Below are 26419 nucleotides of genomic sequence, written 5' to 3'. Positions count from 1 at the left end.
CTCCTCCCTCCTCTTCTCTTCACACACAGTTGTCTGTGCTGTTTATGTTGAACCAGCTGTTGTTGCCTTTTTTCTTTTTTTTATTGGGTTTAGTTGTGTGTTTATTTTGTGCTCTTCAGTACTCGCATCATAGTTTTACAGTTTTAACATGAGTTCCTGCAGAGGTAGAGATTTGGGCTGTTTTTTTTATGGAAGGGGGCATGTTTTGGTAGGAAACAGGAAATAGTGTGACGTTTCAGCCCTGAGTTGAGACAGTGAGACGGCGTCCTCACATCAAGCAAAGACAGACAGAAGGACTGAGGAGGGATGGAGAGCAGCTTCTTCTCTCCAGAAGAGTCTGAAGAAGATGTGAAGAGAGTTGATCAGGTGAGAATCTCTGTCAGCTACAACAAAGCTTTCACAACGCTGTGTTGGACTGGATCTGACTGTGTGGCGTCTGGCTGTGTGTCTGTGTGTCTGTCCAGCCTACATTATGGACACCTGTGGGGAGGTGGGAGGATCAGGATGTTCTTTAGCTGGAACTAGATGAGGTGGTGGTGGTGGAGGAGAATGAGAACAGAAACACATTCAGACAGTTCTCACGACGCCCAGACGCCTAAACATGGCATCTGGGCGTAGTGATTTCAAAAGAAAAAGTAGTTCCCAGTATTTGCTTCAGTGTCGTAACGCTACAATACTATTTGTTGGTGTTCCACAGTGTAGTGAATGTGTGGATTATAACGTGTCCACCAAAGTGTTTTGGGGTTGTTGGATTGTGTATTTGATGAGTTTGACGAGGGGGAACAAAAATACCGTTCACTTCCATTGTGTCCGTCCCGAAAACCTTCCCCGACTCACCTCAAGAATAAACAACAGCTCGCCCTCACCAAAAAGTAAGTATGCTGTTCGAAATGACTAAGGAATTGCGCTAAATGGGCCAATGTGCCAAAATGTTGAAGTATCCCTTTAATGACCGGGTGCGTCTTTGAAGAAAGCTCATAAAAGCCGCCTCCCATTATAAGCCTTGTCTTTTCTTTTTTTCTGTGAAGGGGTACGGCGCTGTACTGACAGTAGTCTGTGGTACAGCGCCAGTCCTCCTGATATGGCGACTGTGTGTATTACATGCATCCGTTAAAAATGGCGGAGGGACAGAAAACATTACACTCGATGTTGAGATTTAAATAAAATCAAATTATTCAAATTAATTCGATATATCCCCCAGCTCTAAACTGCACTACTGTTGATTACTGTTTTAGTGCTGTTCGATACTTGTTTCCAATAAATGAGCTCAGTAAAAAGATATTTCAGCTCTTTTTGAAAATTAAAATTATTATTAGTATATATATTATTATATATTACTAATTAAAATTAAAATAAATTAACTTAAATTAAATATATACATATATATATATATATATATATATATATATATATATATATATATATATATATATATATATATATATATATATATATATGTATGTACTGTGTGGCTTCAGCTGAGAGGGTTGATGTGTCATCTGTACGTCTGCTTTGGTTTTTGATGAGAAGCAGAAGTGAGACCATGTTGAAGTCACACTGACTTCTGTTGAGAAACAGACTGAGCTCACTTCCTGTTTCCTCTCTCGGTTCTCCCCCCCTCCTCCTTACTGCAGGACATGTTCTTTCCGTGAAAAATGAAAAACCCATTTTGCCATTCGAGAAAGAAGTGAAGAATCTTCCAGAACAGAGCACTTTTCAGCCTGTCATTCCAAAATAACATATGTTTTGTTCATTTTCACTTTTGCAATTGATATTTAGACCAGAATTCAACTTATTTTAACTTGAAACACTTTGATCCTTCAAAGGTACACATGGATACAGAGGTTCACATAAATACACATGCACCCACACATGAGAGAAAGGGAGGGTGAGAAAGAGGGGGAGAGAGAGAGAGAGAGAGAGAGAGAGAGAGAGAGAGAGAGAGAGAGAGAGAGAGAGAGAGAGAGAGAGAGAGAGAGAGAGAGACAGAGAGAGAGAGAGAGAGATGGGGGGGACTACCTAAAAACCAACTTGCACCTTTATTTAGAGCAAACAAGTTCAACATTCAAGATACGCAGGAAACACAGGGAACAACAGAAGGAGCTGAATCTCAGCTCATCCAGGTCACTAAAATAGAGGAACTAAACCCATCAATCACAGACGGATCAGATGAACTAACACATGATACTAAACTAAATGCACTTGGGCAGGTGAAATAAATGGGACATGATGGGACAACAAGAAGACTGGACACCCCAAGTGTGGGACACGAGGGGCGCAGGGACGGTGCAGACAGCAGGAGGATGAGAGACACGAAACAGTGCAAGACTCAGCACAGGCCACAGGTGGTGCTGAAGGACTTAGACAGGGGACAGGGTGGGACAGACAGGAGACAGGACACACAGGACCCTGACAGAAGTCTCAGAAAGCTCTTCCCTCAGACACAGCCATATATGGAGCTGTTTTTGCAGCTAAATGTGCTGATGGCCTACCAATGTTGCCACATGTATTTTGCAATGTCAGCAGGTCAGAAACAGGAAACAGACACACAGATGTAGTGGAGTAACAACACCATGAACTGAGCCTGAACATCTCTGAGGACAACGTCAGCTTGTGGTTGGCGGCTGACACCAACACCTCTTCTGGTTCTGATCTGTAATCATGAACACAGATGAAAACAGTCGAATGTTTGACTTCACAGAAAAGAATCAGTTCAATAATCTTGAATCAAACAACATTAATATTCTTAGAGGGCCTCACATTGAAGGAATGTTTTAAATCAGATTTCTTGGGGTCATAATAGATGAACAATCATTCTGTAAATCACGTTACACATTTATAAACCCAACATTCATGAATGATCACTATTTGAAATGAGTTATTACTCTACTAATGAAAGCAATAAAGAACACAGATGGAGCAGGATTGAGAGAATACACACATTCATTATTTTTCTCTCAAATACTAGACATTTTGGATTTGGTGGAACTACAGACAGCAGATTCAAAAACATTTAATGAGGGAGATGGACTTCATAATCTAATCAAATCTACTACAATTTTTAAATATTATAAAGATGAAGATCACTGTTAGTTGAAGAGTGTGAATAATATCCTCCTATAATGATATGTATACTTTATTATATTTATTATATGAATACAGTGGTTACATGAACCAAAACTAATAAAATCTAATTAAATGGGACTGGGTTAAATTTCCACCATATAACCACTTCATTTGGTTTATATTTGCTTTATCTGATTAACATTCCAATCAGATCAGAATAGAGGGTTTGGATAAGAAATAAAACACATAATCACTTTGAGTGTTGGCCAGGATTTTAATCCAAGCTGCCCGTGTCACTAGTTTGTATTCTACCACTGTGGTCAGTTAGCTGTGATCAGGAGTGATTTCAGTTCAACTGAGCTTTATTCATGAAGCGCAGGTACAACACAGCCATTTATAATCATTTCAGTTATTGGATCAGATGTGATCAGGTACAATTGGGTGTGATCAGGTATGATCAGATGTAATCAGGTGTTATCAGATGATATCAGGTGTAATTCGATGCGATCAGGTTTCTCACATGTGTTTCACCTCAGCAGCGAGGGAAACGGATTACAGTTTACATGAAACAACCTGTAACAGTTCATCTGTCACTTTCGAGGTAAATGGTAAATAGGACGACACTTATATAGCGCTTTTCACCCCTGCAGGAGTCCCAAAGCGCTTTACACTGTATTATCTCATTCACACATTGACACACCAGTGGAGGCAGCCGCCATGCAAGGCGCTCAGGCCATCCACTGGAGGCAATTTAGGGTTCAGTGTCTTGCCCAAGGACACTTCGACATGCAGACAGTGGGAGACAGGAATCTAACTAACAACCTCCCGATTGAGAGATGACTGCTTTCCCCATTGAACCACAGCCACCCAAAATATATATATATATATATGTGTGTGTGTGTGTGTGTGTGTGTGTGTGTGTGTGTGTCTGAGAGTATGTATGTATGGCTGTATGGGTGTGTATCTATGAGTATGTATGTGTCGGCGATTGGACAGGTGTGGTGCCCTGTGGGGGGTGGCCTGGGGTTGGTGGGCCCTGGGTCTGGGTTCTTTCTCTGCCCCCTGTCTGTCCTCACCTTCACTCCTCCTGGTGCATGATGGGTGTGTGCTTCCTGGGTCAGTGGCTCTCTGGCTATGGTCACTGTCTGCCCTGCGTCGGTGGCTCTCTGGCTATGGTCGCTGTCCGCCCTGGTCCTGGGGGAGTGGCGCTCCTGGCCTTGTTTTTCATCGGGGGGCTCCTGGGTGACGGGTATGCTGCGGCATCCCCGGACCCCTCTCTCTCCCCGCTCTCATTCACGTAGGGCTTTGGGAGGCGGGCTTATCAAGTTGGGTGTGGTGGAGCTGGCCATCTCAGTGGCTCCAATCACTACATCCTCCGGTGGCTCGCCTCTCAGTCTTAATTGCACTTAGTCATCTAACACGACCAAATACATACATGGATGCTTGGATGTGGGGTTGGGTGTTCCCTTGTCTTCTGGGGGGGTCTCCCACAGGACATGATAGATGGATGACGTAGGAATGTGAGTGTATTGGGGTTAGGGTTGTCTGGCTGTGTGTGTGTGTGTGTGTGTGTGTGTTGGGGGGGCAATCTTGTCTAAAGACTTGGTATTTTAAGTTATTATGAATCATATTTGATGAATTGTAAAATTATTATTTCAAGATTATGCTTCTTGTAAAATTCTTGAAAAAAAATAGGGGCAACTGGGGACAGGATGATCATTACAGAGTACTTTTTCAATTCATCATTGTATGTTGCACAATGCGCATAATGCGATTAATGGCGATTAATTGCGATTTGGAAATTTAATCATTGCCCAGCAGCAGTTAAAAACAAAGACAGACAGAAGGATGGAGACGGAATAAAGCAGCTTCTTCTTGATGCTTTTTCTCTCGCCTTGATGAGGTTTAAGGAGTTGAGAAACTCATGAGGATTCTTGTTTTGTGTTTTTTCAGAGTCAAACATCTCACCTGAATCAAACATGTCAGCACCTCACCGTTGATTTTCCATGGACTCTATTAACACAGAGTGAAACATCAGTGAGATAAATCAGACTCTTCACAAGGTCAAAGATGAGCTCAGATCCAGAATTCCTCCTGGGAATTCTGGATCATTTATTAATCGATGACTTTAAAAGGTTTAAATTCCATTTGAGCAATATCGGGGACTTTGAAGGATGCAGACCAATCCCAGAGGGACAACTGGAGACATTGGACAAGCCGGACACAGCGAGTCAGATCCACCACACCTACAGCAATCATGCTCCTGAACTCATGACACTGGTTTTAGAGAAAATTGGAAAGAAGCATATATGGGATCAACACACCAAAAAGACCCCACAACCTGAAGGTAAGCACTGGAAATATTAAAACTTGGTCTCATAACTTACATTTGCACAACATGAAACTACAGAGATGAATCATTTCAGGAAAAACACCAATAATGACAAGCTGTCTTCTGCTTTTACACTGGTTGATCTCTTTGTTTTTCTCTTGTTGATACTTAGTTTAAAAAAAAAAAAACAACATCTGACCTTACAGTCTCTCTCTCACAAAAACGACAAATCTTTGTAGTTATTGTTGAAAATCAGTTTATGGTTTCTGGATGACATTTTGCTCCCAGTGTGACATTCACAGTCCAATGAGCTGAAGAGAAAACAAACACAGGAGAAATGATTCATGATTCTACATTACTTAACCTCTTAATGAACACCTATTGTGAGTTGATTACCTGTGATTATACAAACCCAAATGTCAAAGATAAGATCTGCTAGTTTCTGGTGATGTGTTAGTAGGGAGTGTGTTTGTAAAAACAAAATTATTCTCGAGCAGTTCCAACATGACTCAATTTTTTTTCTCTCTCTGTCTTGGAAAAAGTTAATAAGGAGGAATACCATCCTCAAGAGGCTCATTTCTCAGCAAAATCTCAGGAGTGTCAGGAAGAACTCAAGTCCAACCTGAAGAGGAGGTTCCAGTGTGTGTTTGAGGGAGTTGCGATACAAGGACAGCCGACCCTCCTGAACCAGATCTACACAGAGCTCCACATCACAGAGGGAGGGGCTGCAGAGGTCAATCAGGAACATGAGGTCAGACAGATTGAAGCAGCATCCAGGACAGCAGACAGAGCAGAAACAAGCATCAGACCAGGAGACATCTTTAAAGCCCCACCTGGAAGATCTGAACCAATCAGAACAGTGTTGACAAAGGGAGTGGCTGGCATTGGGAAAACAGTCCTGACACAGAAGTTCACTTTGGACTGGGCTGAAGACAAAGACAACCAGGACATCCACTTCATATTTCCATTCACCTTCAGAGAGCTGAATGTAGTGAAGGAGGAGAAGTTCAGCTTGGTGGGACTTGTTCATCACTTCTTCAACGAAACCAAAGAAGCAGGAATCTGCAAATTTAAGAAATTCCAGGTGATCTTCATCTTTGATGGTCTGGATGAGAGTCGACTCCCTCTGGACTTCCACCAGACTGATTTCCTCACTGACATAAAAACGTCCACCTCAGTGGATGTTCTGCTGACAAACCTCATCAAGGGAAATCTGCTTCCCTCTGCTCACATCTGGATCACCACACGACCTGCAGCAGCCAATCAGATCCCTGCTGACTGTGTGGACATGGTGACAGAGGTCCGAGGGTTCACTGACCCCCAGAAGGAGGAGTACTTCAGGAGGAGGTTCAGAGAGGAGGAGCAGGCCAGCAGGATCATCTCCCACATCAAGACCTCCCGAAGCCTCCACATCATGTGCCACATTCCGGTCTTCTGCTGGATCACTGCTGAAGTTCTGGAGGAGGAGCTGAAGAGCAGAGAGGGAGCAGAGTTGCCCAAGAACCTAACTGAGGTGTATATCCGTCACCTGGTGGCCGAGGTAAAAAGAAACAAGGTCAAGTTTGATGGAGGAGCTGCCACAGATCCACACTGGAGTCCAGAGAGCATGGAGATGATAGAGTCTCTGGGAAAACTGGCTTTTACTCAGCTGGATGAGGGGAAAATGATCTTCTATCCTTATGACCTTATAAAGTCTGGCATTGACCTCAAGGTAGCCTTAAAGTACTCAGGGATGTTTACACAGATCTTTAAAAAGGAGAAGGGCCTCCAGAAGTCTTTATTTTGCTTCATCCATCTGAGCTTTCAGGAGTTTCTGGCTGCTCTTCATGTCCATCAAACCTTTATCAACTCTGGAATCAACCTGATGGAAAAGAAACAATCTTCCAAGTGGTCAAACCTGTTCAAGAAGAAACCTAAACTCCACCATCTCCATCAGAGAGCTGTGGACAACGCCTTGAAGAGTCCAAATGGACACCTGGACTTGTTCCTCCGCTTCCTCCTGGGTCTTTCACTGGAGACCAATCAGAGTGTCTTTCAAGATCTGTTGACCCAGACAGGATGTAGCTCACAGACGAATAAGAAAACAATCAAATACATCAAGAAGAAGCTGAGTGAGAGTCTGTCTGCAGAGAGAAGCATCAATCTGTTCCACTGTCTGAATGAACTGAATGATGGTTCTCTGCTGGAGCAGATCCAACAGTCCATGAGATCAGGAAGTCTCTCCACAGATGAACTGTCTCCTTGCCAGTGGTCAGCTCTGGTCTTCATCTTACTGTCATCAGAAGAAGATCTGAAGGAGTTTGACCTGAAGAAATACTCTGCTTCAGAGGAGGCTCTTCTGAAGCTGCTGCCAGTGGTCAAAGCCTCCAACAAAGCTCTGTACGTACTTCAGGAACAAATATGGAGAATGGGATGGGCTTAATATTATTATACACCAAGTGTTGACATCCCTTCAAAAAAAAGGTTCCTTTGCAAACATCCTGTCCACAGATGCAAAGTGCAGTCCTGCTCTTAAGACTCTGATGTTTCAGTTGCAAATTTTGTCCTCATCTTTATACTTCTATCCAATTGGATGGCAAGAAATTAAACAGTTCAATCAGGAAGTAAATGGTGTTCAAGCCCCCGCACATTCTTAAAGATGAACAGAGGTTGTCATTAAGAGTACGGCACACTAACAAAATGGTGTTTGATGTGTGGGAGCATCGGGCCACTGTGCAATGAGTGTGATGCTACAGTGTCATCCTTCCAGGAAAGACGAAAAAAGAACATCAGGGGTGACGAGTTGTCCAGATAGCAGATAAATTATACATCTGACTCAGACATTGGAGATTATAACAAGAGGGGTCTTTTTGTTTGGATGGGAGCAGGGAAACCCTCCCTTGGTCCTTCCTGGTCACAGTGGGTTGGGGGGACATTCCGGAGGGGGTTCTGAGTAATCTGTAGTCCATTGCCCTGAGAATGCCATGTGATGCAGGGTCTGGTTGTCAATAGGTGGTGATTGTGGTCCAAACAGCAGCTGAGTCCATGAGTGTCTTCTGTGTAGGAACAGGTCTCTCTGTCTGGAGTGTTTGTCCTCTGGAAGAAGCCAGAATCATCCCATGGGGGGAGGATTGGGGCGGCGGTCGGTATGCTGTGAATCCATGATGAAGTTCTCTTTGATTGGGAGCTCCAACTGGTCCTCATTTTAATTCACCTTTTAGTGTGATCAGATTCATTGTGGCCTCATTTGATTCCAGACTGAGCAGATATAGTTTTGAACAGTTCTCTGACTCACAATGTCATTCAGACTTCTGTTTAATAAACACATCATAGATTGTTTGATTTACACTTTTTAAAGGAGAGGTATGCAACTTTTGCTCTCGCGCTCCCCCTTCTGGTCTCATGTGAAACCTCACTGTTGTAAAATGATCGCCGCATCACCACCCCCCCCCCCCCCCCACCCCGCGTGCAGCCAGCATCCCACTCGCATCTCCTTTTTTCCCACTCGTCAGACAAAGGTTTTTTTCTGTCTTTTTGGTTCTGCCATCCGTGAGCACCTAAGAGTGGCGTTGCTAATGCTAGCGAGGGTTTCATGTTTGTTTTATGCGCTTTTATACTTGTACTGCCGTATGAGTGCCGTGAAGCAGGTTTGTTCTTGCGAGATGTAGTCGGGTCGGATCCTCTGAAAGTTTGATCCTCTGAATGTTTTCAGGACACAGACCCCGAGAGGAGTGGAGGGACCGGCGAATCACGGTGCCAAGTCTTTGTTTACCCCCACAGGGATTCTGAAAAACATTTTTTGGGGTAAAAAAGTTGCATAGTTCTGCTTTAAACCAGAATCAAGAGACAATTCATTTCATGTTTTTAACTCATGCTGAAACTCTGCTCCCCTGCAGTGTGGGAGGACAGAAATAAAACTGGACACTTCAATTTCACAAGGACAAAGTTCTCAACCACAGCTTCAGTCTTTCATGTAGTTGTGTGTTTGTGTCCGTGAACAGAATGTTGGCAAAGGAACTTCTACTTTTTTCTTTTTCCACAAAAGCAAATCATTTTGAAAACATGTTGTTATTTTCGAAATATTCACAAATGTGATTTTTTTCTCAAAAAAAAAAAAAAAAATTTGCAGGTTGGAAAAACAATGAAACATAGAAACTCTGACATGACTTGCAAGCATTACGTCTGAAAAATACTTATGGCTTAGTATTAAATCCATAAAATTCTGTCCATGATGTCCAGTGAGCTGGTTTTCATTATTGCTTCTTCTTCAGGTTGAGCAGCTGTGGTCTGTCAGAGAGAAGCTGTGGAGCTCTGTCCTCAGTTCTCCGCTCTCAGTCCTCCAGTCTGACACATCTGGACCTGAGTAACAACGAGCTGCAGGATTCAGGAGTGGAACTTCTGTCAGCGGCAGTGAAGGATCCACACTGCTCACTGGAGACTCTCAGGTTCTCACATGATTGTTTAATAATTTCCACCACTCTCTGATCTCCTCCTCACATCTGCACACCACCTGTGCGACATCTCAATGGTAGGGTGACCATATTCTGTTTCTCTGAAAAGAGGACACACTTCCAGCCTGCGCGCAAAAAAACCTCAGTTTTTGTTCCCCCTGTTTTAGGGGTTTTCTGTGGGTCAGGGGGCTTTCTGTGCATATAACTCAGTTAAACATATTCTGAATTCCCCAGAAAAGAACACTTTACTGTGATATACTGAAAAATAGCCCAGAACACTCACAAACAGTTGCTTTATAAATAATATAGTAATTAACTTCAAGCAATTCACCTAAACAGTGTAATCAGTCACACACAAATATGGCATGCTCTAGTCTATTCTTCAAAATAATCTCCCAATTATCAGTTATGTAAAAATAGAAATAATTCCTGAAAATATTAAACAAAAAGAAAAAAGAGAGGTAGCCTATTCTTCAATGTTCAGTTAGCCCATTATTCAAAATAATGTCTAATGGCAAATGAAAAAAAAATTTATAAATAATGCCTCAAGTCAACAGTCCTTTTTTTCCTTCTTTTTCCTTTTCTTTAGTCTTCCTGGCCTTCCTCTTCTCCCTGGTCATCCTCCTTGTCTCCCTGGTCTCTTTCCTTGTCTTCCTTTTCTGCCTAAGCATATTTAGCTGAAGAGCTTATTTTTCTCAGCAATTTTGGATTGCTCATCAAGTAGGTGTGAAAGTCATTGCAAGACATTTCTTGGAAATTATATTGCACAAATAGCAGCCCCTTCAGTGACTCAACAGTTTGTTTCTTTCCTTGGTCCACTGGCTCTGAATCAATGAAAAAACCCTCACAACATTTGCATTGTGAGAAGGAAGGGCAAAGACAAACTGTGCAATCTTCAGTAGTTCTTAGTAACAGCCTATGCTTTTGGCTTTCTGAAAATATGTGGACCACTTCTTGTGCACTTGCAGACCTTTGAACTCTCCATCATCACTAATGCTGCTTTCAGTGAACTTCCAGAGATTGGTGACCTAATCAAAACATTTTGCATCATCAATTGGCACCCCTTTCTCTCCTAGGTACTTGATGCAGACTTCAGCATCATTCCAATTTGGTGGCTCACTCAGATCCAGCCCCATGAATTGGGTGAATTCCTCCATGGGCTTCATCCACTTCTGTAGGTACTGCAGGCATGCACTGTACAGGCCTTGTACATCTGCACAGAACTTGTCACATTCTTGACCAAGACCTTCTTTATGCCTCTGTGCCAGTAGTCCCTTCACTTTCAAGGACATGAAGCTGTTTCTCATGCGTTCCTCCAGCATAGTGTGCACTTTGTCTAGGATGTTCTTCACTTCCACAATGGAACTGTCTTTCCTTTCCATTTCCAGAATGTGGGAGTGGAACACACTCATGAGTGAGTGCATGTGCCAGAGGTAAACCTCACTGAAGTCATTTTCAGAAAAAACCTCTTGATCGTTACAGGTGGTTTTTCCTGAGACAGAAAGAATGACTTCAATGCTGGAAACATCTGAAGCAGCCTCTCAATTCCAGGGAATAATGACAGCCATCGTGTCTTGCTGTGGGAAAGGAGCACTCTCTATTGGATGTCAACAAACTCACAGTACTCCTTCAAATTCTCAGTGCGCACTGTGTAAGTGTGGAAATACTGGTAGATTTTGAACATGATATTCTCTATTTCCACATTAAGTGTGTCTGACCATGATGAACACAATTGTTCAATATGTGCTGGGCAACCCACACCCATCAGTATTGTTCTGCAGCAATCTCTTCAGATTTGCAAACACATTCTTCCCTCCTTCATCACATATGATTCCTCCAAAATTTGTGTTGCAATTGTCACCAGTAAATGCAATGCATTTTTCTGACAAATAGCTTTTTTTAATGTATCAATCAAGTACTGTGCAATTGTGTCAGTTGTCTCATTAGGTGTGTCTTTTACCTCAATCAATTTTGATTGTACACCACCTTTCTTCCAGTCAAAGAACTGGATTATTATTGGGAATATTTTTGCTGGCCTGTGGTTACTCCCATCTGTAGAAGTGCCACAGTACTCAATTTCTTTGAGTGACTCCAGTGCAATTTCAACAGAGTGTGGTGCTATAACACTGTTGACAATGGTCTCTGTTTTGGTGCGTGCACTTGAGAATTGTTTTGCAGTGTCTGAATCTGGGAATGCCTTTTTCATTAAATTGCTTGTGCAATCCATCGACCTGTAATTGTTGTGGTGTTTGACTGTACGGAATGCCAGAGCACCCTTGCTTGCATTCACCATGTCTTCATTTTTGCCAGGTGTCACAAAGTATTTGGTGACTTTTCCACTCGAGCTCTCACCCTGCACAGCTGTTTTGTGTTTTGTTGTGGCAATATGGGCTTGCAGGTCGTTGATACCTTTATTAGCCATGGAGACATAAATCCCAGCTTTGCAGACTGTACATTCTGCCTCCCATTTGTCTCGACCTGGACGAAAACAGGGGTACTTTTTTCCCATTTCATCAGTGAAATGACATTTGCGTTTCGGCATTTTCTTTCTGTTTGTGTTCTTTCACAGTGTGCCTACCTGCCTGTCAGTCCACCAGTGAGTGTGGAGCGTGGAGCACCTCTGCACCAATTTGTGAAGGGGAAATACATGTTCCGGGGTTTGGCTCAAACTCCGCCTCTCAGAGCGTGTTTCCAAAGGAACCATTCAACTTGAAAGATAAATACACTGGTCTTTGACGCGCTCAAGCTAGGCAAGCTCAAAAATCTGGACATTTAAAGGACTTTATAAATGCCAGCCAGACATACCAAATAGCCTCTCAAAAGAGGACATGTCCGGGTAAAAGAGGATGTATGGTCACCCTACTCAATGGAACATTGTAACATTTTGAAATTTTCTCCACTATTATCCAGAAAGTCCAAGCACACCCATATGGAAAATATAACAATACACTCTAAAGGTCATGTCAGTTTTATATGGAACTTGTTAATAATATTTGTGACAGTCAAACCAGATATAAAATCCTTTGTAAATTTGAACAAAATGAACATTGCAATTTGGGAACTTACATGAATTTGACAACCTAATATCTGATAGTGTTATCAAAAACTCTCACAAGACTTGAGTGTAGTGACACATCCATGATAGAAACAAATATGATGGAACTGAACCGGTCAACTAAATCCCATCAAACCAACAAGAGATTCCATCAAGTCCTGTTTTTACACTCAACACTTGAATGTCAGAAGTTTGATCTGGTCACACCAATCTTTTTTCATTCACACATTTCATCCACAACATGTGTTTTTCATACAGCCATTGTAAAATTCATAGACTGACTGACATAAACCACAGTACGAAAAAAGAAAAAAGCCTGTGTAATCTTATATATATACATATATATGTATATATATATATATATATATATATATATATATATATATACATATACATACAAATATATATATGTATATGTATATATATATATATATATATATATATATATATATATATATATATATATTAGTGATACCAGGTATCGGTATCGGGCTGACACTGGCCTTATTTCAAAGTATCGGGTACACTTGAAGACTAGCGATGCCAGCCGCCAATACTCAAGGCGAGAAAATCCCAGGCATAGTAAGCCCTCCCCACCAGCAGATGGCGGTAGTGCAACCGAATGGGATGCAAGCTGCCATTAAACATGAAATAAGAAGAAGCCCTCCTCTCTGGGGCTGTGTTCGAAACCGCATACTGTCTACTACATCCTTACATACTCATACTATCCATCCTGCATCCTGCTTACTCAGTCCATCAAACAGTATGCGAAGCGTTTACACTACAGCATACTACATAATAACCCACAATGCATTGCACTTCTTCCATGAGCAGAACTCGATCTGCTAAAGCTGATTTCACTTTAGCTCTAAACTCGTCAAATGTATAACTTCATCGAGATTTTTTTTTAAATTAGGCGACAAAGTGGTCGTTTAGAGCCCGAGTGTGTCGTTTATTTGTCCGAATATCAGCCGTTTAGGATTTTGTTCAGACGAATTCGGCGAAATTCAAGCCAGCCGCAGTGAGCAACGCACTTCCGGTTATTTTCACCAAAATAAAGCACCCCTTTCCCTTTCTCATACGAAAAAACCTCAGTGATAAATCTGTGCTTTTACTTTGAAAACAAGAAGGCAATCTTTCAGCAATATATCTCGCTTAACGTCGCCGTTTGGACCGGTGTCCCGTTAATGGACCACTTATTATGACAATTATGATGCTTTACCGACGGAGAGTTTTTTCGGCTCTTCAACAAAGATCGGCTCGCCGTCTTCGGTCCATCATGGTCGCTTTCAGCATGGACTTGTTCTCAGATGTAACTATTTTTTTTTTTTTTTAACTATTTTTAATCATTGTCAATCCAATCAGAAAGCTCGTAATATGACATACCTATGAGCACAAACAATGGAGGGAAGATTAAATCTAGAACCATACTCAGCTTGCTAAATGTACATCATGAAGAAACGGTCATTGTGAACTGAATAAAGTTTATTCAAATGTCCGTCACGTTGCATCTTGGGCAATTTCAGTATGAGTAGTGAACACACGATGTTTACTCAACATTTCTGGCGAATGCAGTATGCATCCGGGAACTTCTCGCATACTCAAAATCGCATACTGCCAGTGTAAACACACTGCATACTCAATAAGTTAGTATGAGTAGTAGGTAAGTATGTGGTTTCGAACACAGCCTGGGAGTTGGCGCTGACAGGCGCTGGGTGCGACATTGCAGGGGGCTGACTTCTCCATGAGCGTCACATCCAGTGCAGAGACAACAGGAATGAATCCGCGAGGACGGCTGCTCGTCTCACCAAAACTTCGCTGGTGTGGAATTTTTTTTTATATAAGCAAAAACGAGCCTCGCCTCACAGAATGCTAACTGCTATGCTAAAATTGCTAGAGGAGGTGCGCAATCTTGTTCATTTACCACTAGTAATTTGTTGAAACACTTGAGGTCGAAGCATGTAGACGAGAGTCTGACCAGAGGCTGACGCTGTTGTGCTGGGAAAAAAAAAAAAAAAACTCCCGCAGCCAACTTGACGGTAAACTCTGCAGAAGACCAAGAAACTAAAGTACAACTCAAAGAGTTGCTCGTTTTATTTTTCAGACAATTGTTTTGGACTTAAACATAGTGGCTGTTCTGCCTTTGTTTTTTTCTGGTTTTTTTTAGAAATAAAAGTTATTTTTCAAACATGATCTGTCATTGCATTTTTTTAAAATTTCATGTATCAAAAGTATCGGTATGAGTATTTGGTATCGATGAGTACTGAAGATGAAGTACTCATGCTCAGTAGTGATCTGGAAAAAAGTGGTATCGCACATCCCTATAATATATATATATATATATATATATATATATATATATATATATATATATATATATATATATATATGTAAACTGTATTCTCACCAACCTGGCGGTATCGTATCTGTCTCCTTCAAGCTCGGGCCCTCTACCAGAGGCCTGGGAGCTTGAGGGATATGCGCAGGATCTTAGCTGTTCCTAGGATTGCGCTCTTTTGAACAGAGCTCTCAGATGTTGTTCCTGGTCTCTGCTGGAGCCATCCTCCCAGCTTGGGGGTTACTGCTCCCAGTGTCCCAATCACTACTGGTATCACTGTTGCCTTCACACCCCACACTCTCTCTATCTCTTCCCTCAACCCTTGGTATTTCTCCAGCTTCTCTGCTCCTTTTTCCTGATGTTCCATCACTTGGGATTGCTACATCTATCACCACAGCTGTCTTCTGCTGTTTATCCACCACCACTATGTCTGGTTGATTGGCCATCACCTGCTTGTCAGTCTGGATCTGGAAGTCCCACAGGATCTTGGCTCGATTGTTCTTGACCACCTTTGGAGGTGTCTCCCATCTTGACCCTGGGACCTCCAGTCCATACTCGGTACATATGTTCCTGTACACGATGCCCGCTACCTGGTTGTGCCGTTCCATGTCTGCCTTGCCTGCCAGCATCTTACACCCTGCTGTGATGGTCTGTACTGTCTCTGGGGCTTCTTTGCACTGTCTGCACCTGGGGTCTTGTTTGGTGTGGTAGATCCCGACCTCTATTGATCTTGTGTTCAGGACCTGTTCTTGTGCAGCCATGACTAGTGCCTCTGTGCTGTCCTCCAGCCCAGCCTTTTCCAGCCACTGGTATGTTTTTCCAATGTCAGCCACTTCTTCAATTTGTCGGTGGTACATGCCATGCAGGGCTTTGTCTGTTCATGATAGCTCCTCTAACTCATCCTTACTGGGCTTTTGATGTCTGAGGCATTCACTTAGCAGATCATCACTGGGGGCCATCTTCTTGGTATACTCGTGAAGGCTCTTGGTTTCCTCCTGGATAGTGGCTCTGATGCTCACGAGTCCTCGGCCTCCCTCCTTTCTCTTGGTGTATAGCCTCACTGCTCACTGGAGTGCAGTTAGCTTCTTAATCCAGTAGGTGTGAATCTTGTCGGGCCCTGGAGCGGTCCAACTCTTCATTTTGGCAACTCTTGCCTGTACATGTGCTGTTGTAATTACGACTGGGTCTTGTTCTGGGAGAACTCAACACCCTCCTGGCTGCCAAGACTAAGTAATGATAAAGTACCATCGGAATCTCTACTAGAAGATGTGAACACAGCACTGCTTACTATCCCTACCAGCACCATCACTGAGACCAGTCAGCTGATATATGCAACAGCGTCAGTTATCCTAGAAATGCATGGCTACAAGATGAACAGCATGAGTAGCCGGAGTGACCAAGAACCTCCATGCAAATATATATATATATATGCTCTGATCACGTAAGAACTGATGTGACAGAGTTCTTTCCAGGAAATGTCTAAAAACTATGAGGTCATGGAAAATGACCGTTTCAGATGTTTGTTTCACCGCTCTACAAACTCCAGTCATGTAAGATACTTGCAAGTTTTTTGAAAAATGAATCAAAAGAAAATATTTGCAGTATTTGCTCAATATTTTTTTAGTTTGTTTTTTGAGCTCTTCCATTGCTCAATCATTGCTTAATCACAGCCAAGAAACAAACATTCATTACATTCACATATACATTCACAAAAGGCATATTTGTGGCCATTCAATGAAAAGAACATCATGTTTACCATGTATGAGTGCAAAATGATCAACATCTCATGAGTGCAGGACTTAGAAATGAAAAACAAAAAAAACAACAACTGCAGATCACATCCATAAACCGAGTGGAAACTATGAAGATAAAGTGTGTATTTGTCTCTGGAGAAGCTTTGTGTAAATCAAAACACAGAGATCTCTCTCTATTCCATAGGTTTTTTTTGTTTGTTTGTTTTGTTTGGGTTTTTTTTTTTTTTTTTTTTTTTTTTTTTTTTGTGGTTCATCGTTTCAGGTATTTCAGAAACTATTTTAAAGGTTGTGTTTTATTTTTAAGATAAAACTGATTATCATTATTCAATGCAGAGAAACGTATTTGTGGTCATATTTAACTACTATTAGGTGTAAGTCGCTCTGCTAATTACAAAAAAAATCTCAAAAAGTCAGTCCGTGGTGTGTCTGTGACATTGTTTACATGGCCACAACGAGGCGCTTCATATTAAAACGCACCCATGGCCGTAATTTGAGGCATGAATTAATGACCAACGCAGTCGTTGGAGTTGGAGGACTTGTTGGAAAATATAGATAATTGCTCAGGAAGTTCACAATAGCTGGTCTGAACCATAACTTCAGTGTCACGTAGTTTTGCGTTTGTATCTGTGAACAGCATGTTTGCAAAGGACCCTTTGGTCCACAAATAGAAAAATCATTTTTAATTATTTTCTACACTTTCACAAATGTGAATTTCTCTGACAACATATTTTCTGCGGGATGGCTAAACATAATGTACAAATGCAAGCTCTGAAACTATCTTCAAATGTTCATTTACATCTGCATCTGGTTCTTCTTCAGGTTGCGCGGCTGTTGTCTGTCAGAGAGAAGCTGTGGAGCTCTGTCCTCAGTTCTCAGCTCTCAGTCCTCCAGTCTGACACATCTGGACCTGAGTAACAACGACCTGCAGGACTCAGGAGTGGATCATCTGTCTGTTCCATTGAAGGATCCACACTGCTCACTGAAGACTCTCAGGTTCTGACATGTTTGTAAAATAATTTGCACCACTCTCTGATCTCCTCCTCATATCTGCAGAACATCTGAAGAACCTCTCAAAGGAGCATTGTCACATCTTGACATTTTCCACACTATTTTCCAGAAAGTCCAACCACACCCATATGGAAAAGATAATGATACATCCTGTAAAAGTTATGTCTGTTTTACTCAGAACTTGCCAGTCATGTTTGTGACAGTAAAGCCAGTTATACGATTGTTTGTACAAAATGAAAATTGGATAATTTGTGAACTTATATTAACAATAAGACAGCGATTCCACAAACAGAGTCCTTAGAAAATATGTCTCATATGAAACTTATATGAGTTAGATAACTTAAAATCTTGAAGCATTATAGAAAACTCTTCCAAGACTTGAATGCAGTGGCACACACATGATACAAACAGATAGGATGGAACTGAACCTTTAAACTAAATCCCATCAAACCAACAGGAGATTCCATCAAATCCTGTTTTTACACACAACACTGGAATGTCACAAGTTTGATATGGCTCCTCAAAACCTGCCATCATATTTTAAAATATATGTTTTGGGTCATTCTGATGACATCTCATGAACTAATGTGAGGGAGTTCTTTCCAGAAAATGTCTCAAAAAACATGATCTAATTGAAAATGACCATTTCTGTTTGTTTCACCACTCCAACTCCAGTGATGTAAGATACTTGCAAGGTTTTGAAAAATGAATCCAAAGGAAGTATTTGCAATATTTAGAGAAGACTTTGCTCCTTTCTGAGCTTTTCTATTGCTCCTTAATCACAGCAGAGGAACCATTACTTCAGAAGTCCTTATTTTGGTAAAGTGCACCTGGTATGAGCACAGCACAAATGGACTTTCAGCGCAGCCCATCAATGGAGTGTGTCCAGAACATTTTGCAATTTTCTTGAGCGGTGCAGAGTGGCACAGCCAAGTCCGTCCACCGGCACAAGTGTCAAAGAGGGAGGAGAGAAAGTGGGTTTAACGCAGCTGAATGTAATCTTGACCCATCAAGTGAATGTCTCTCCTCATTTTTAAATGTACTGCAGTGAAGCACACTGGTAAATTAACATGATTAAATACATTGCATATCCTGGCCACTCTGCCACATTCCAGACTGTCTGAGTCGGACAGTCTGAATGCGGACTTGCAGGTGCAGGTTGGACTGACCGGTGCCAGATCAGTCTCCAGTATCTGCAATCAACTTGTTCTCCTCCTTTTGTCGTTTCTACCTTGCAAACTTTCTTTACTGCTTTTATTCTTCTTTGTCAATCAGTAGATACATTACAGTATAGGTTCTTCCATCATTCTGCAGTTCAGGTACCATCCTCCTCTAGATCACAGGTAGCAGTGATGATTCCCACGCGTTTTACACTGTTTAACATGCGCATATGCGGCCGTGCGGGGCAATCCACAAAGCAGAGCACCCAAAAGATCTTTTTGTTAAATTAGATCAATCCCAAACTGTCCGAGACAATGCAGATATCAACGAGATCACGCTGAACCGTGGCATAACACAACACCGTTTCCATGATGCATGACATCCCTTCACCGACTCTGAGCAACGACGGCATTTATCTGTGGTTTTAAAAACACCATGTGAACAGTCTGCCAAAAAATTGAGAAGGTTCTCAATTTTTTTTGATTCGTGGTCCCACATTTAATCTGTAGCAGTCTCCATGACCGCTGCGTTATTAGTGAATGTGCATGTGCAAATGTGGTGTGGACGGCGTGGATGCGGTGTCTGCGGGATGGCTAAACATAATGTACAAATACAAACTCTGACACTTTCTGCAAACATTCATTTACATCTGCAAAATACTTATGTCTTAATATTGAACCCATAAAACTGAGTCCAAGACAAACATTGATGTGGTTTTCATCGTTGCTTCTTCTTCAGGTTGAGCGGCTGTGGTCTGTCAGAGAGAAGCTGTGGAGCTCTGTCCTCAGTTCTCAGCTCTCAGTCTTCCAGTCTGACACATCTGGACCTGAGTAACAATCATCCAGGAGACTCAGGAGTGGAACTTCTGTCTGTTCCATTGAAGGATCCACACTGCTCATTGGATACTCTCAGGTTCTAACATGACTGTTCAGTAATTTTCACCACTCTCTGTTCTCCTCACATCTGTAGAACATGTGAAAACCTCTCAATGGGACATTGTAACTGTGGCAGTCTGCTGCCTGTAATTGAGTTCGCCTGCAGGGAGGACGCCAGCCTGGTCAGTTTGTCCATGCTCTTATTCAAAACTCAAAAACACAAAAAAATCCAAAACACAAACCAAACCCACTGCGTGGGGAGCCTCCTCGGCCTCCTTCCATGCAGCAACCAACAGTCTGCCCGCCCGACAGCATGAGACAACCTGCAGATTGGCCAGCTGCTGTCTGAATCAAAAGAAAGTATTTGCAATATTTGCAGAATATTTTTTTTCTGAGCTCTTCCATTGCTCCTTAATCACAGCCAAGAAACAAAAAAAAAAAAAGAGAAAAGAATAAGAAACACAGCAATATGTTAGCAGTCAGTTTGCACTCCCAGTTCCTGCACTCATTCTTTCTGCTTGGTCAAACACTGCAAATTCTGTTGATCTATGTATGTCAGCAGTGAAAATGGCTGCTTTATCTTCCATAAGCCCCTCCTACTGGGTGCCACCCACAAAATGATACACTGACAAAAGGCATTTTTGTGGCCACTCAATTAAAAGATCATGTTTACTATGTTTGTGCCCAAAATAATGAACATCTCGTGAGTACAAGACGTCTCCCAAGTTCACATGAAAAACTCTTCAAGAACAGAAAATATAGAGAACTGTGGTGTGAGTGGCTGTTTGGCGGGGTGCCGTGGCCAGCAGAACCAGAGGAAGAGATATTTCTGGCCATTTTTTTTTTTTTTTATATTGAGCCCATAAAACTGAGTCCATGTCAAACAATCATCTAGTTTTCATTGTTGCTTCTTCTTCAGGTTGAGCGGCTGTGGTCTGTCAGAGAGAAGCTGTGGAGCTCTGTCCTCAGTTCTCAGCTCTCAGTCCTCCAGTCTGACACATCTGGACCTGAGTAACAACGACCTGCAGGATTCAGGAGTGAAGCGTCTGTCTCTTGGACTGGAGAGTCCTCACTGTAAACTGGAAGCTCTCAGGTCAGGATCCAGCTGCTGCTTGATCATGTGGAGGATCTTCCTTCTTCCTTCTTGACTTGATGCGGCCATGTTTGTGTCTCCAGTCTGTCAGGGTGTCTGGTCTCAGAGGAAGGCTGTGCTTCTCTGGTCTCAGCTGTGAGATCCAAGTCTTCAAAACTGAGAGAGCTGGACCTGAGCTACAACCATCCAGGAGACTCAGGAGTGGAACTTCTGTCTGTTCCAGTGGAGGATCCACACTGCTCACTGGAGACTCTCAGGTTCTGACATGATCGCTAAATAAATTCCACCACTCTCTGTTCTCCTCCTCAAATCTGCAGAACATCTGTAGGACATCTCAATGGAACATTGTAATATCTTGACATTTTCTCTACCATTATCCAAGGAGTAAATCCAACTGAAACTTGTACAATTTATGAACTTGAATGAATAATATATCAATAATTCCACAAACAGTCCTAGGAAAATATTTCTAATATGAAACTTGTATGAGTTAGACAGCATAAAATCTTGAAGTATCACAGAAAACTTGAGCAGCAGGACTGAAGCGCAGTGGCACATACATGATCCAAACAGATATGATGGAACTCAACCTTTCAACGCAATGGAAATCAACAGGAGATTCCATTAAACCCTGTTTTTACACAGAACACTGGAATGTCATAAGTTTGATCTGGTTCCTCAAAATCAGGCAGCTCATTTTCTCTCACACCAATCTTCTTTGAATTCATCCACAAAGTGTGTTTTTATGGTATTGCAAAATTCATGGGCTGACAAAAAACGATCACACACAACAAAGCTCTATGTAATTGCAAATAAAACAAATGTTTTAAGTCATTTCAATCATATGAAACACTGCATGAAAAGCCACATCTTTGGCCCTGTAAACTGCCAGAAATGACAATTATAGCCCATTGGGAAAATGAAGGGTTAACCCAGAGGAGATATTTCATGGAGAGAAAAGTAATGTAAAATAGTTCAAAATGGAGTCAATTGGAACATTAAGTATTTCAAATTGATCTTGTTTCATTAATCAGTGTTTTAGTAATTTATACGTGTTTAATTCATGGATGTAGAGGAGTAATCATTTCATAGAGTTCATAGAAGAATCAAAATCTGTCTAAGCCGTTTGGATCTATGTTTAAAGGCACCTGATGACATTTTTTTTAATCTGTCATTATCATTGGTTTGTATTGTTGTCTGTCATAGTCAGTTGCTGTAATTGGCTAGATTTATGGGAAAAAAGAGGGTTCAAGACTGCACACCGGAGAGAATGGAAAAAAATGGTGACGGGAGAGACGTGAGAGAGTCGAATTGATAGTGAAAAATAAATCTATTACAGATATATGTTACTGACAGTCATACTCAGAGTGAGGAACAGAAGAGTGCAGCTTGTGGGCTGGTTTTGCTGGTGGCATGCAGAGGAGCACGGACACTTTGGAACCTGCCATTAGCACGAAGCAGACACATTCCAAGAGAGGACTACGCCTAAATGCCACAATTGGCCATGGACGTGGCAAATTAAAATTTCCAGTCTAAGATCAGCCGGACAGCAGCAGCCCTCAATCTTCCACTCACAGTGTTTGTGATGCTCCAAGTCAGAGATGTAGAACTGAGTCCATGACAAACATGGATGTGGTTTTCATTGTTGCTTCTTCTTCAGGTTGAGCTGCTGTGGTCTGTCAGAGAGAAGCTGTGGAGCTCTGTCCTCAGTTCTCAGCTCTCAGTCCTCCAGTCTGACACATCTGGACCTGAGTAACAACGACCTGCAGGATTCAGGAGTGAAGCGTCTGTCTCTTGGACTGGAGAGTCCTCACTGTAAACTGGAAGCTCTCAGGTCAGGATCCAGCTGCTGCTTGATCATGTGGAGGATCTTCCTTCTTCCTTCTTGACTTGATGCAGCCATGTTTGTGTCTCCAGTCTGTCAGGGTGTCTGGTCTCAGAGGAAGGCTGTGCTTCTCTGGTCTCAGCCGTGAGATCCAAGTCCTCCCATCTGAGAGAGCTGGACCTGAGCTACAACCATCCAGGAGACTCAGGAGTGAAGGAGCTGTCAGCGGCAGTGGAGGATCCACACTGCTCACTGGAGACTCTCAGGTATGGACACACAGCAGGAGCTCATGGGCTTGTGTCTCTTGTGACATTCAATAAGTGTTCCTGTCTGACTGTCTCTCTTCCTGCAGGGTGGACCATGGTGGACAGCAGAGGCTCAAACCTGGACTGAGGAAGTGTAAGTTGGACTCATCACTGTCCGTTTGTCTTTCAATCAAAGCTTTGGATTCATTCAAACATTACTGACAAGAGAAGCCTGACAAAAAGTGTCCTCTTCAAACTTTCTCTCCATCAACAACATTTCAGGAAGTCCACAAACAACAAATCCATCACATGTGTCTCATCAGGACTTTTCTCTTTTTGTCTCCATCAGATTTCTCTCAACTTCAGCTGGATGAAAACTCCATGAACACATTCCTCAAACTGTCCAACAACAACAGGAAGGTGACACGTGTGGAGGAAATGCAGCCATATCCTGATCATCCAGACAGATTAGATTACTGGCCTCAGCTGCTGTGTAGAAATGATCTGAGTGGTCGATGTTACTGGGAGGTCGAGTGGAGCGGAACTGTTTTCATATCAGTGAGTTACAGAGGAATCAAAAGGAAAGGACTAGGTGAGGAGTATTTGTTTGGAGGGAATCATCAGTCCTGGAGTCTCAACTGCTATCATGACAGTTACTATGTCATTCACAATCACAGAAAAACGTCCCTCTCCTCCTCCTCCTCCTCCTCCTCCTCCTCCTCCTCCTCTGGTAGAGTAGGAGTGTATGTGGACTGTCCTGCTGGGTCTCTGTCCTTCTTCAGAGTCTCCTCTGACTCTCTTCTCCACCTCTACACCTTCAACACCACATTCACTGAACCCCTGACTGCTGGATTTACCCTCTGTTGGTATGAATCCTCAGTGAGTCTGTGTCTTCTGTAGGAAGGACGGTCTCTGCCCCTGACAGCTGGGAGGGGAAGGGCCTATCACAAGGTGGGATGGAGCTATGAGAAGGTGGGAGGGGCCTCTCTGAAAGGTTTGAGGACTTTACCTCCACCAAAGATCTGATGTTACGTGCCGAGGGCACGATCAGCTGTTGTCAGTTCCGGGTGAGGAGGTTGCAAAAAAGGAGGCAGTGGAGCTGAGAGGTGTGGTGCGCAAAAAGGTGGGGAGACTAGCAAAAATTAACCAAAGAAACAATGGGCAGAAATTAAAAGCAGGCTGGCTCAGGACATGCTGCTGCAGGAGATCAGAGTCCACTGGTCCACTTGCCCACTGGCAGCAGCTCCAGCTTCTTATGCTGTGGCTGATAGGCTGATTGGCTCCACCTGGCATGGCTGATTGGAACAAGGGAGGTGAGGTGCAAGGCAGGAGAGCACTCAGACACAAGACGGCCCCAGGGCCGTAACATCTGATTTCTTCTTTTTTCCATCTGGTGTTTGTTCAACAAGTGACTAGAAGTTGCCAATAGAGCAGAGTGTTTCTATCAATAAAATAGTTTGGATATGAATTATTTTTTGTGCTACCTTAAATTACATTATTAAGTGTTCCCCAAACCTTTTTAATATTGCTCTTATTTTTATTTAGTAAGTTGGTATAATATATATATATATATTTTTACGAGTTCTTAATATATCAGTCTAGTTTTTATATATTTTGTATCGGTGTTCGGAATCTTCAGTTCTTAGTCTAATGAATTGTTTATAAAAGTTTTTTTTTTTTCTTACAAGTGTTTCTTAAACCTTTGGTTAACCACGGACATTTTACAGCTGTATTAATTCTACTAAACTGGTGGACTGGACAGTTTTAATGATATGCTGAACTGAAAATTTCCAAAAAAAATATCAAAAGCACCATCCACATAACAACGACTATAAACAACATTCCAATCTTGCTCTAAAGGGTCATTATAAAGTAAATTGATCGACTCCTCAGTTCTTACTCATTTATATCTATATTTTGAGGTGATTTGTGATTGTTAGCATTGTCATCATACAGTATGAAGACAGGTCAGTTCTATCACAGATCAACAGGCCGCTGACATTTGTAGATACCATATTATTTGTGAAAATATTGTCAATGAGGGTAGCACTGTGCAATGTGATTCTGCTAGGTTTTGTAATGGCTGGATATAAACTCATACTACATCCTACTTATATACTCGTCAGTTGTGTGGTTATTTGGATTCATCAAGTCAATGTTGAAATCAGCTTGACGGCAGCTTGATGAAGTAGGAGTAGAGCCGCTACTCCTCCACATCGAGAGGAGCCAGCTGAGGTGGCTCGGGCACCTCTTTAGGATGCCTCCTGGACGCCTCCCCAGGGAGGTGTTCCGGGCATGTCCCACTGGGAGGAGACCCCGGGGAAGACCTAAGACACGCTGGAGAGACCATGTCTCTCGGCTGGCCTGGGAATGCCTTGGGATCCTCCCGGAAGAGCTGCAGGAAGTGTCTGGGGACAGGAAGTCTGGGCATCTCTGCTTGACTGCTGCCCCCGAGACCCGGTCCCGGATAAGTGGTGGTAAATGGATAGATAGATATATAGCAACTCCTCCTCCTGCTTTGTTTGTTCTGTTTACATAATTTAGATTGTAATACTTTAACGCAAAATCAATAGCTTTGTCTTCATTAAACCATGTTTCTGAGACTGCTATTATACTAAATTGATGCATAATTTGTTGTAGATATTCTTTGATTGCTTTGAAATTTGCATACATACTTTTACTATTGACGTGGATAATAGAAAATGTCCCTTGTGATTCAACAGAAGTATTATAATCATTCTCAGTGTAATATAGAAATGTGTTATCAGGGTCTACTTGGTCTTCCAATTCTATATTCAGTGTACTCAGATAATTTCAGTTCCATGAGTTCATATTCCAGAGTTTCTTGATGTGTCTGTAAGTCTTTACTATCCAAACAAATGTGACTGGATGTCATAGTTTGAGTACACACAGGTGCTTTATCTCATTGCCCCTGACTCATCAATATCATTCATATTTATTCAATTCTTCTATGTTATTGATCACCAGTACTTTAGCCTCTTCAGGTGATCCATTAAGTTTGATGAATATTTTACAGTTCATCACCCAAGTGTTTTGTATTTTGTTTTGTTTCCATAAGAATCTGGCCTTTTTGGTGATTTCTACATTCCTCTTGATTAAGTGGTCATTTAAATATACATTTGTACCTTTCAGCTTTTTTCCTTGTCTCATCAGTGCAGTCTTATTTTTTTCCTGTTGACGAACCTCAGTATCACAGCTGGTGTGGTGTTCTTCTTC

The 26419-nt window shown here is 42.1% G+C and overlaps 3 protein-coding genes across 3 annotated transcripts in view; 1 reads left to right on the top strand and 2 right to left on the bottom strand.

Annotated features, from left to right (window-relative positions):
* LOC115382176 (NACHT, LRR and PYD domains-containing protein 3-like) overlaps positions 1-26419 on the bottom strand; it is a 1518151-nt gene that overhangs the window by 952659 nt on the left and 539073 nt on the right. The window lies entirely within an intron of this gene.
* Positions 1-26419, bottom strand: part of LOC115382197 (NLR family CARD domain-containing protein 3-like) — a gene marked incomplete at its 3' end in the record, with an annotated part of 1183065 nt that overhangs the window by 1091088 nt on the left and 65558 nt on the right.
* Positions 160-25311, top strand: LOC115382245 (NACHT, LRR and PYD domains-containing protein 3-like). Its single transcript, XM_030083960.1, has 9 exons — positions 160-366; positions 5020-5413; positions 5941-7777; positions 17795-17968; positions 20939-21112; positions 22773-22946; positions 23030-23203; positions 23290-23336; positions 23532-25311. Exons 2-9 carry the CDS (start codon positions 5137-5139, stop codon positions 24080-24082), a joined length of 3408 nt encoding a protein of 1135 aa, XP_029939820.1. The 5' UTR covers positions 160-366; positions 5020-5136; the 3' UTR covers positions 24083-25311.

The sequence above is a fragment of the Salarias fasciatus genome, chromosome 23 (genome assembly GCF_902148845.1).
Source record: "Salarias fasciatus chromosome 23, fSalaFa1.1, whole genome shotgun sequence".
Classification (NCBI taxonomy): Eukaryota; Metazoa; Chordata; class Actinopteri; order Blenniiformes; family Blenniidae; genus Salarias; species Salarias fasciatus.
The sequence above is the reverse complement of the archived record's forward strand: the minus strand, read 5'-3'. Positions and strand labels throughout refer to the sequence as shown.